The 12,640-nt window shown below is 47.6% G+C and overlaps 1 protein-coding gene across 1 annotated transcript in view; it reads right to left on the bottom strand.

Annotated features, from left to right (window-relative positions):
- Positions 1-12,640, bottom strand: part of HTR4 (5-hydroxytryptamine receptor 4) — a 57,308-nt gene that overhangs the window by 29,653 nt on the left and 15,015 nt on the right. The window contains exons 2-3 of the mRNA XM_058815147.1: positions 2,919-3,044; positions 1,221-1,421 (exon numbers count right to left, since the gene is read on the bottom strand). Coding sequence (XP_058671130.1) covers positions 1,221-1,421; positions 2,919-3,044 — 327 coding nt within the window. The remainder of the gene's footprint in view (positions 1-1,220; positions 1,422-2,918; positions 3,045-12,640) is intronic.

The raw sequence follows: 12,640 nt of genomic DNA, 5'->3' as shown, positions 1-12,640 counted from the left end.
GTCAATGGCTTGAAGATAACGAGCTTCCCATTTGTTTTCCAGCCATCTAAACTTGCAGATAAGGACAGGAGCTGTGGCTGCTGGATGCCAGCTTCTCTCTGGACACAAAGCTGCCTCTGCTGCTGCCCTGCCTCCCACCCCACAGCACTGCTGCCCATCAATACAGAGGTTAAAGAACTTTTTTTTGAAGTCTGGCTGCACTCAGACTCTCAAGGTACTGAAATGTCACATATTTAAATATCAACTGCCACAATAATAAGAATAATTATGGTTATTTTTGCCCTGTTAGCAATAGTAAGTAACAGGGTTTTCAAAGGTATTGAAATCTCCACACAGAACTCAAAAAAAAACCCCAAAACCAACCTCTAAAAATATTATCAGAATAGCCAAAATATTTTCTACTGAGTGTTTATCTTGTGAAAAACTCTTATGGAAGTTCTGCCATTTACCCAAAAATCTGCAGACAGCAGTCAAACAGAACTGCTCACCATAAATTATTGAGGCTTTATTTTCTGGTGGCAAGAAAAGTTTGAAAGAAAGGAAAGGTTTTAGGATCTCTCAAGAGATTTAGGCTGCAGAAGACCTGTGCCCAATCCCCACCTTGGCACCAAGAGCACTGAGTGTCACATCCAGGTGACACCTCCAGGGATGGGCTCTCCAAACCTCCCTGGGCAGCTCCAGCACCTGAGCCCCCTTTCCATGGGGAAATTCCTGCTGTGCCCACCCTGAGCCTGCCCTGAGCCCCCTTTCCATGGGGAAATCCCTGCTGTGCCCACCCTGAGCCTGCCCTGAGCCCCCTTTCCATGGGGAAATTCCTGCTGTGCCCACCCTGAGCCTGCCCTGGTGCAGTTTGAGGCTGGTTCCCCTCATCCTGGGAGCAGAGGAGCCTCTTTGCTGGAACAACCCCTGTGCACAATGTCCCTCTCTCTGCCCAAGCTCAGTTCCCACCTCTGGACACATTCCAGGTGTTTTTACTCCAAAGGAGGAACAGAACCACACTTGGTCAGTGCTGCCAGCAGAGCTGTGCCCAGAACAACCCAGCCCCTCCCATAAATCTCATCCCACTCCAAATTTCTCTGTCCTCAGCAGGATTCTCTCCGAAATCAGCCCCTGGGAGGGATTTATTGCTCTGCCATTCTGCAGGTCCATCTTTGCCCCCTGGCAGCTCAGGATAGCCCAGAACTCTCAGAGCCTTCCAGAATGCCCCTGTGCAGCTGTACCTGTCCAGGGAGATGCAGCAGAGGTGCAGGATGGATGCTGTGGTCAGCAGCACGTCCAGGGAGGTCCTCACCAGGCAGAACATCTCCCCATAGATCCAGTTGTCCTGGACCAGCTCCATGGCTCCAAAGGGCATCACCAGCACCGACACCAGCAGGTCAGCAAAGGCCAGGGACACGATGAAATAGTTGGTCTTGATTTTCCTGCAAGGCAGATCACAAAATTAGGGTAGGTTCAGTGCAGCAGCCTCCACACATGGACAGAGATTCCAGCTGGAATTTGGATCTGCTCCATCACACTAAACGCTTCTCTCTATCACACTTCTCACTTTATATGGTCACCCCTGGCTTGCTCCTGGTTTTTAAAGTTAAATATCCACCATTTTCCTGGCCTAAATCTTTCTGCTCTCGCAGAGGAGGCAAATGGATACTCACAGGCCTCTGCATGTGGCTCAGCCTCACAGCTTGCACTGGAGACTCTGGGGTGGAAGAAGGAGATTTTATTGTAACTTGTAAATGGAGAAAATCCTTCCAGAAAGCACTGAGAATAATCTAGACTGAAGCTGTAATTTTAACTTGAAGAGTACTTTTTAAATCACAACAATAAAATAGAATTAAATCCATTAAAAATCCCACGCAGCACATGAATAGAGGCTGTTAAATCTCTCTCCCTGCTCCTAAGGCGAGGCTGACAATTCCCAGGGTTAGCAGCGGCCTTGAGACAGGACCCCCTCAAATCATGGGCAAGGTTTGCTAAATTGTGCTGGTGCTGCACAACCACAACCACACCTTGGTCTGTGTGCTGCTGATGAGCTCAATGGGAAATCTGAGATGGAAAAGGGCCAGAGCCAACCTGGGATTTGCTGCTTGGTGTGCTTTTCACTGATTTGCCTGGTTTTCTACAGAGAATGCTAAAAAATGAGGATGGGAATTAAAATGGTGCCAGCACTGCCGGATGAGCCGAGGGCAGGTGTAGCCATGATATTTTCTGAAAAATCCCTTTGCCAGGATTTTTCTCCTGAGAAGCTGAGAGGCGTCAGAGGAAAAGAAAAACAATAATTTTCTGCTGCTGTGGAATGCAACAGGTGCATCTTTGATTGGTCTCATGTGGTTGCTTCTAATTAATGGCCAATCACAGTCAGCTGGCTCGGACTCTGAGAGTCACGAGCATTTGTTATCATTCTGATTCTAGTCTTTTTCTTTCAAGCTTTCTGATGAAATATTTTCTTCTATTCTTTTAGTACAGTTTTAATATAATATATTAATTATATTATATTTTTATTATAGTTACATATTATTATAATATATAATATTAATATAAAATAATAAATCAGCCTTCTGAAACATGGAGTCAAGATTCTCGTCCTGGGACTCCTGTGAACACCATCACAACCCACAGCAGATCCCCGTTGTTCACCAGCCAAACAGACTGATTTTGCAATTTTTGATTGCTCCTGCACAGCTTTTACAGGCAATTCAAACACTCCCAGTGCTACAGAGCCCTGGTCTGGTCCCTACAGCCCCAGCCTCTGAACCAGCCACATTTCAGGAGAGCTGTTACTGCTTGGGGCCTCTGTCAGTCAGCCCAGGCTGGTTTATGGAGCCGGGCTGGGTTTCTTATTTATCTCTGGATGAATGCAATAAAAGCCCAGATGAGCTGGTGCAGCGGCAGCCAGGAGGGGCTGTGTCCCGGGGGCTCACCGGAGCTGCCTGTCCCGGCACACGGCCACCATGACCAGCAGGTTGCCCAGGATGGCCATGAGGATGACGGCGGAGACGAAGGAGAGCAGCAGGATCTTCTCCGCGATGCCGAAGCCCTCACTGGAACTGGGGGAACAGAGAGAAAGGTGTGACAAACAAGGCTCGCCCTTTACATTTTTCAAATTTTAATAAGGGATAAAAGGGACAGGAGACAGCTTGACAAACTGCCCGGAGCACACCAGTTAGTTGAAACAACTTTCCTTATATATTTTTTCATTGCACTGATCAGATGCATATTTATGAAGATTATACATATTCAAATATTCCTTTGAGTTATTTCACATGTTCTGGGAATTCTTTAGTTTTGACTCCTGACCCGTTGTGCAATAGTGCAGATTTGAGTTCTGGGAGTCGTGTATTTCATTTCCTCACAATGTACATAACATTTCCTCACAGTTTATATGTCATTTCCTCACATCTCCATTCTCTTTACACACAAATAGTTATTTTCAATGCAGAATAATTTTGGGCTTGTTTTTTTTTTCTGTAGTTTTTCCCATTTTATTTTCATAAGGTTTTAGTATCGTAAAAATCACAGAATGGTTTGGGTTGGAAGGGACCTTTAAATGACTATTAAAACTCATCTCATTCCACACCTGCTGTCCCAGGGTGCTCCAAGCCCTGTCCAACCTGGCCTGGGACACTCCAGGGATGGGGCAGCCACAGCTGCTCTGGGAATCCCATCCCACCCTCACAGGGAAGGATTTTTTCCTACCTGTAACCTCAATTTCCCCTTTTCCATTCTGAACCCATCACTCTTTGTCACTACAGTTCCTGATGTGATGTGACAAGGACTAATGGGTTCAAACTTTCCTCCAGACAAGCATTTTACATTTTCAGTTTTGAAATCTACATAATGTTTTGCCTTTTTCTCTCTTCACTCTGTGCTACAAAACACAGAACAGTCTGGCTTTTTTTTACCTCCTTTTTTTTCTTTATTTATTCAGTAATTTTTCCAGAGTTAGGAAAAGGAAATAATTTTTTCCAAGTGCTAATTTTCCCCCACTCTGAGATCAATAATTTCTTTCACATAACAAAGAAGAAGAAAAGAAAAAGAAAGAATAACACAACCCCCCCCCAATGTCAGCCATATTTTAAATCTGCATTTCTACAAATAATTTGCTGTATCAAAGAAAGTTTTTAATTTTTCTTTTTCTTTTTTTTTCAGAAGGTAACACCCAGCATGCAATAAATTCCTCATTAATCTGATTTTATAACAAAATTTTGATATTTTTCTCCTAAAGCTGTTTCTAATGATATATCCTGAATAAACTGCATCCTAAACCTTCACCTGCTTGTGTGAATTTACATTTACAGGTGGGGAAGGCGTTTTTCCTGTTATCAAGTGTGGCTGGAGATAAACTGGCATTAAAAGCAACACTTGGCACTAATTCAGCAGGGAAATTCCTTCTCAGCCTACAGAGCAGTGTTGGACACCCAGGATTAATGCTGGGAGATTGCTCAGGTAATTGAAAAATGGAAAAACTGTTATTGGGTTTTACCTTGACCGGCCCTGGGGTCACCTTTTACGTACTCAACACCATCCCAGGCTTTTTACACTTTATCTCACTGAGCTCTCCTGGTTTGGAGAAAAGCTAAAAGAGATTAGAAACTCCTGGCACCCAGAAATGTTGAGTTTTACTCACCCAAACAAGCTCTGGAAATGCCAGAGGAGCGCTGCCCTGAGCCACATCTCCAGACATTGCCTGGGGGGTTTTCACCTTCGAGAGTTTTAAACCCATATTTCCCACCCTGTGCTGAGGGTGGTGGCATCCTGGTGGCAGCCCTGGGCAGAAATGGTCACCACCAGGCTCTGAGCAGAGCCCAGCAGGGCAGGAACTGCCCCTGGCACATCTGGGAGAGGAATTTTAGCTCTGAAATCAGTTTTGGGATTGCTTCCCTCGTGCCATGTCCCACTGCTCCCCTGGGGAACATCAAACAGCAGATGCTCCCTGGGGTGCAGCAGGGATTTAATCTGGGCTCTTTCTGCCTTTGGAATGATCCATCATCGGGAATACATGTTAATTATTCAGTCTGAGTAATTCCAAGCTGTTAATAATGGAAGAAGTGGATATTGCTGTAAATTGAAATCAATGGTTTGCATAACATCTTTTATCAAATCGGAGAGCTCTGGCTCCCAAGCCTGCTTCCCTCTTTAATAAAGCAGAGATTGATGGGTTTGCTATTATGAGGAAATGAGATTCAGGCAAAATGATTGCTGGTTAGCAGGAATATAGAAATCACTTAAGGAAAAAGGTGAAATACTGATGGGGAATGAATGCTTAAAACCCACATATGGACATATTTAAAAAGCTCTTCTGCATAATCATTAATGTGAAAGTAAAAAGAAGGGTAATTACTCTTTCAAGCTCAATTTTCACTTTCCTGTAAACACCCCAACTTTTCTAAATGAGCTCAAGTGCTTTTGCATATTTTCTGCAGCAGTTAAAGAGCACAGATCAGCCATGGGGGCAGAGCAGGAACCTTCCCTGGATCCCAGTGCACACAGAGGGGAAACCCCTGAGATTGAAAACTCTCAGCACTGGGAGCCTCACAAAGAGTTCTCTTGGTTTAACATTCCCTGGGAGTGGGGAATAAAGGCTTGGGTTGATCATTTCCAGCCAGGGCTTTTCCCTCTGGAACATTTCATAACCACAAATAAGCTGTCATTGGCCTCTCCTCTTTCCTGCTTCCCTGATTAATCCCAGGCATAAAAAATCATTAGGATTTAAGTACCTACAAATCGAGATAAGTTGTTTATGAGTAAAGCTGATAATGTGGCTCAGTACAGAAACATGACAATGGGGAAGTGATGATTTGATCTCTGCCTTTCCAGCTGTTCCCACATCCTTTTCTGAAATATTAATCAGAAGTCAGCATTAATCCAGAGGCATTTAGTTTCCTTTAATGCCTTTAAATGCTGCACTGCTTCACTTCAGCCCATGCAGATGGCAGGACAGCTCCCAGCAGATCCCAGTCAATTATGCCCTTCACTTCTGTTTTAGAAACAGGCTGAAATTAATTAAAGTATTGACAAGCCAGGAATAAACAGCACTCCACATATCAAAATAACTCGGTCATATGATTCACTTATTTGAGTGGTTTTTTGGAAAAAAAAAATCAAATAAATTGTGGCAGTGGGGTGGGAGGGAAGGGATGAGTTATTTTTGAAAGTGTATTGATGAGGGATGAGGTTTTCTCCTTTTGTGCTGGTTTGAAACAAAACTCCTGATCCCATCCCCAGCCCTGCCCCATGAATCTCCGGAGGCTGAAAGCTGCAGAGCTCCAGAGAATGAAGTGTTTTAAGCAGCTGATAACACTGATTAAAACCAATTGTCAGGATGAAGCAAAGAAGACAGGCAGTTTGAATGTTTCAGAAATTGCCGTGTGTGGGCTGAGCAGTCAATCCGTGCTGGGAGCCCTCCCCGGTTTGGGGACAGGGACCTGCTGGGGCTGCCACACACGGGGGGACCTGGGGAGACCCCGGCACCCCCAGCCCTGCTCCCACCTCAGCCCCAGGGACTGAATCTGGAGCATCCTGAGCTGGGAGGGACCCACAGGATCATCCAGCCCAGCCCCTGGCCCTGCACAGCCCCAAAATCCCACCCTGGGCACCCCTGGAGCAGTGTCCCATTCCCTGGGGAGCCTGGGCAGTGCCAGCGCCCTCTGGGAGAAGAATCTTTCCCAAAATCCAGCCTGACCCTGCCCTGGGTCCTGTCCCTGTGCCAGAGCAGAGACTGGAGCTGCAGACCCTGAAACACATCCCAGAAGCCAGCCTGGATCTGGCTGTACATCTCCTTTCAGTGCTTGTGGCTGATATCAGCTGCTCTGCCTGGAGGGGGGTTCAGGGGTCCTGCTGCTGCATTTTCATAGAACCACAGAAAGTTTGGCTTGGAAGGGATCGTAAAGAGCATCTAACTTCACTCCCCCAGCCATGGGCAGGGCCACCTTTCACTAGAACTGAGTAAAGAATTTCTTCATAACGCCTAATCTAAATCCTTTTTTGTTTCGTTTTGTTTAAAACAGTGCCCCCTTTTCCCATCTCCATCGTCTCTATATCTATCTCTCTCTATCTCTGTCTCTCTATCATCTCTATATATCTCTGTCAATCTATCTATCACTCTCTATATCTCTTTCTATCATCTTTATATCTCTGTCTATCATCTCTATATCTCTCTGTCTCTATCTCTCTATCATCTCTATCATCTCTATCTCTGTCCCACCCCCTCAGCCTCTCCAGCTGCACAATCCCAGTGCCCTCAGCTGCTCCCCCATGGCCTCTCCAGACCCTTCCCCATCTCTGTGTCCCCCTTGGGAGTCTCTCCCAAGCTTTAGGGATATTTTCCCCACTGTGGTGCCCAGCGTGCCCCCCAGGACTGGAGGTGAGGGAGCTGCCAGTGCCAGCCCAGCATCCCTGAGCTCTGCTCCCTGCTCCCTCCCAGCTGGCACAGCAGAATTTCTGCATTTTCCCAGTACAAAATGGACCTGGGGCTGAGCACTCATCCAGGACCAGGAGCTGATTTCTCATGGTCTGAGCCAGAGCCAGGAGTTTGAACCTGGGGAATGAGGGAGGAAATAAAGCCAGGCCTGGGGATTGTCCCTGGGGAATGAGGGAGGAAATCGAGCCAGGCCTGGGGAGCTCTGGGCTCTGCCTAGGCCTGGCTCTGCTCCTTGGCAGGCAGCACATCCCCAGTTACATAATTCACACCCACATGTGAGCAGATACCTCTGCAGGGCTGATGCATGTGAGTACAGCCCTCAAAACCCATTAGACTGTCACCTAGAATGTAAGCTAAAATTAACTTCTGAAATCAGCAGGAGATCAAGATCACAGTGTTTACATGGAGCAAAGGCAGCTGCTGCTAATCCCTTGTTTGGCACCCTCTGACAACTTCCAGAGAGCCCTTGTGCCAACCAATCCCACCCTGGCACATCCACCTGGGCTCTGCAGCACCCTGGATTAATCTTTTTTCCCTGTAATATATTTGCAAGTCTGCAGATTTTAATCCAGCTGTCCCCTTCATGTGCTGGACATTCCCCTGTGTTCTCACAACACTTTGGGATGTGCAGCCCAGGGAGGAGCTGGAGCTGCCCAGAGGAGGCTCCAGGATGCTCAGAGGGATGGAGCAGCTCTGCTGGGAGAGCTGGGGCTCTGTGCAGACCCAGAGGGTTTTAATGGAGGTGCCAACACCCCACAACAATGAAAAAACCCAAATCTCTGACTTAGCCAGGGATTTAGACACACTACACAGAACAGCAGAGATGTTTTAACAATCATTTCTCTTTGTAAATGATGAATAAAACCAAAGATCAAACACAAGTTTAATCAGAAATGCCCTGATCAGTCCCTAATTAGAATTGCTGCTCCAAAGTGAGCCCCAAGTGAGCCTCTGCCAAGCCAACAGCAGCTCCATGAGGAACAGAGGGGGATGAGAGAAGCAGAACGGCAATCCTGATTTTGGTGCATATTCCATAACCATAATGTGATTATCCCCTCTTTTCTAGGTGGCTTTGCCTCTCTCCTGTCCCACACAAGGTTTGTTGTTCAACAAACAACACAAAGCTGTGCTCAGGAGAGCTGATGGACTGAAGCTCCTCATTTCCAATATTCCAAATAATTCTCATTCATTTCCCTTCCATATTGTCCCAGTGCTGAAGGTAGAGCCCAGGGTGCATTTCTGCACAAGAATGTTTGTCATTTGGCTATGTACAGAATGATTTTACCTCACAGAGACATCCCCATTACACACATGCACCACTCAAGCTTTCCCTCGGGAGTTTAGGAACAGGGAGGGACTGGGTGCAGATCCATGATACAGAGTAGGTAAATAAAGGTTTGGGCTCACACCAAACATACTCTGAGTGCCCAGATTTCTCACAGAATTGAGAATTTGAGAATTATTGCCTCCTGCAATGCCCAGGTGCAGAACTGGTGTGCACAGAGCCCACAGCTCTTCAGGGGTTGTGCTGCTGCTCCTGGGCTCAGAGCATTTAATGTCCTATCTTACTACACCTTTTCCTGTAAAAATTCCCCCAAAAAAAGCCCTGCCCTATGCCCAGAGATTTGTCACCACTTGATCAAACCCCCCTCTGACACTTCTCAGTAATTCTCATTCTGACTTCTCTTTCTCAAACCTTTGTTCCCATCTTTGCCCCAAAGCCCAGGGCTTGCAAGATGTTCAAATCAGAAACCAGGGAGGTCCTGCTCTGCTTTTTCAAACAATATCTGCAGTCAGGAAAATATTGTCAGATGAGAGGCATTTAGTCAAAACCCTTGGAAGGGTCCTGGCACGAGGCTGGGCATTAAAATATCCAGGCTGTGCCCTTTTCCCACTGCCTGTTTACACCTTGGACAGCAAAGACAAACACAGCTATTGGCTGTCAAACTTCTGATATTTCCTGGAGAGCTTCCCAGTTTCAAACCTCCAGAGGAACAAAACAGTTCCTTGCAGTTACCTCTGCTAATGGAAGACTTGGCACAGACAGGATAAAACATTGATTTCTAAAATACATTTTATTTGAGAACCTCCCTGACCCCCTGTGTGACTCCAGGCTACACAAAAACAGTTCCCAGCTCATTTTGAACTTTACTATAAAAACCAACGTTTGTTAAAGATAATTCCAGTGCTGGCAGCCAGAAGCCTCCCAGCCCTGGTGTTCACCAGCTCATTTTTATGGCCTCACTTTGTGGAGGCTCCAGACAGGTGTCCTCTCTAAGCAAGGACCTGGAATGCCCTTGGCTCAAGACAGAACACTTCGATTCCTTGGTTTTTAGTTAAACCTCCTTCTCCATGCTCAGCTGAGTGCATGTTCTGAATGTGATGCAAGACATCAAAATGTGATGCAAAACATCAAAATGTGATGCAAGACATCAAAAAGTTCATTTTTGTGGGCCAGCTCTGAGTGCAGGGAATTTCCACGTGCACAGACTGCTCTGATAAAAGCAGATGAAGCCCCCCAGAGGCCTGAGCTGCCCGTGGGGCTGGGCACAAACACCAACGGGAGCTGCCCCTCTGCACCCCTGCTCTATTTCCAGAGCCTGGGTGTCTCCCTTGCACAGCTGCCATAAGAGCACACTGTTAATTTGCAGGAGCTGGAGCCAGGCTCAAAAACTCCATTAATTAAGTGTTGGCGGAGGTGTTTGGAAAGATGTTCCCATAAATATAGTGCTTTAAAGTGTTTCCCTAGAAACTGAGAAAAGAGTTGAACAATATGAAAAACACCCAGGCTGTGACTCCCCCGTGGAGCAGGGCCTGGGCTGGAGGGAGCATTTAGGAAAGAGAACTTCCCCCCAAAAGAGAACTTTTCCCCCAACTTTCCCAGTTTAGGAAAGAGAACTTTTCCCCACAAATGCCAAGCATTTCCAGTAGCCAAAATACCCTACTTTTCCAGTAGTTCTTTTTGGCTACTGGAAATGTTTGGCTGGTAGCACAAAATGCAAAAGTGAATTTTTATCATTCCTTGCTGCCTGTGCCCTCCTGCCTTGCCCTGGTGCTGTTGGCAGGTGGGGGATGCTCTGTGGCTGCAGGTTCAGGGATGCCCCAGGTGTTTGTGTGCATCCCTCCCAAAGTGTCCCTGCTGTGCCCACCCACCTCAGCACCTCCAGGCACACAGAGGATATACCTGGCAAGCCCCACAGCCTCTTTCAGCTGGCTGCTCACAGCATTTCATGGAATCACTGAGGTGGGAAAGCCCTCCCAGAGCACTGAGTCCCAGCTGTGTCCTGTCCCCACCTTGTCCCCAGCCCAGAGCCCCCAGTGCCACCTCCAGGGATGGGGATCCAACCCTCCCTGGGCAGTGCCAGTGCCTGAGCTCCCTTTCCATGGGGAAATTCCTGCTGTGCCCACCCTGAGCCTGCCCTGAGCCCCCTTTCCATGGGGAAATTCCTGCTGTGCCCACCCTGAGCCTGCCCTGAGCCCCCTTTCCATGGGGAAATTCCTGCTGTGCCCACCCTGAGCCTGCCCTGAGCCCCCTTTCCATGGGGAAATTCCTGCTGTGCCCACCCTGAGCCTGCCCTGAGCCCCCTTTCCATGGGGAAATTCCTGCTGTGCCCACCCTGAGCCTGCCCTGAGCCCCCTTTCCATGGGGAAATTCCTGCTGTGCCCACCCTGAGCCCAGCCTGAGGCCGTTCCCTCTGCTCCTGTCCCTGTCCCCTCCTGTCAGGAGCTGTGCAGAGCCACAAAGTTTCCCCTTGAGCCTCCTCTGCTCCAGGCTGAGCCCCTTCCCAGCTCCCTCAGGAATTCTCCAGCCCCTTCCCAGCTCCCTCAGCCCCTCCTGGTGCTCCAGACCCTTCCCCAGCGCAGGGAATCAGGTGGAGGAGACAGGATTTGGCAGAAAACCCTCCCCATCAGTACATTTAGCTCTGCAGAAATTCAAGAGCAAATCCCCCTCTGGCTGGGCACTGCTGATACCACAGAAGGATTAGAGCTGATCTTCCCCTGGAAAGGGAAGGAGGAAGAGAGCTCCAGGCTGAGTGTGGCCTGTTAAATGACATTTTATAGCTTGCTATTTCTCACCTAAACACAAGTGTGATCAAAGGACTCGAGATAAACAATGATTTAATGGCTCCAAGTGTAGGAGCTGGAGAGGTTTTGCAAAGACCTTGTGTACACAGGAATAAAGACTTCATTGCAACCTCAGCTGTTTGCTTTCCATGAATCCCCACTGCCAGGGCACTCAGAGCACTCAAACTCTTCCCTCAGCTCCTTCCACTTCCTACACTTTGGGCCTGTTTGGTGCCTGTTTGGTTGCAATCAGTGAGCCCAGTCTCAGGAGGGGCTGGCACTGAGGGCACCCCCAGCTCCTCCGGGACATCCTGGAGCTCCAGGGATGGGGCTTTGGGTCCCTCTCTCTCCCTCCATGGCTTTTGCTCCTGTTTCTTGGATGGGGAGAGGAGATTGAGGACCCTCCCTGCCTCCTCCTGCCCGTGCCCAGCACCAGGAGCCAAACCCATCCCAGCTCCATGGAAAGAAGGAGCCAGCACAGCAAACTCCAGGATTTGGGACTCCCCAAACACACAATTCTCTGCCAGGGGTGTGGATGGAGGCCGGCTGTCAGCATCCTGTGCTTCTGTACCAGGATTTTGGGTTAAAAATTGGGATTTTGCCTTTGCTTCCAAACAAACACAACCAACCCAAAGCGATGTGATTCCTCGTTCCCTCGCCTTGCTGCTCATTCCTCAAAGTCAAGATAAGATTAATGAGCTGCACACAGAGCCGCTGGAGGGCTCTGCACTTTTCAAGCCACAAAAACACCTTCAGCAGCAAAGTGAGAAAAGTAAAGCTGATAAAGCCAAGTTTGGGAGCAATTAACATCAATCTAAAATTCAGCGGGTTTGGGGGCTCAGCTTAAAAATAAAAGGCAATTACTGCTGTGGCAAACTGAAACAATACCTTGTTTTTGCAAAGGGAGTCTGCCTTCACCAGCAGCTGGTATTAAAGGGGCTTTGTAAAAGCTGTTTACCAGCATTAAAGGTAAAATTTTTTTTCATCTGTTTATCCAGACTGTAACAACCTGAGGAAACAAGAACTCTTTACTGAAGCATTCAGGACAATATCCCAAAATCTGCCTGGAACAAAATTGTGGGATCAATATTTCCATATTGCCCATGTGTGGGAAAAGCCAGCATCCATAAAGGAGACAGAAGAGTCTGCAATTTGATT

This window comes from Ammospiza caudacuta, chromosome 16 (assembly GCF_027887145.1).
Source record: "Ammospiza caudacuta isolate bAmmCau1 chromosome 16, bAmmCau1.pri, whole genome shotgun sequence".
Taxonomy (NCBI): Eukaryota; Metazoa; Chordata; class Aves; order Passeriformes; family Passerellidae; genus Ammospiza; species Ammospiza caudacuta.
This window is presented reverse-complemented; position numbering and strand designations above follow the sequence as displayed.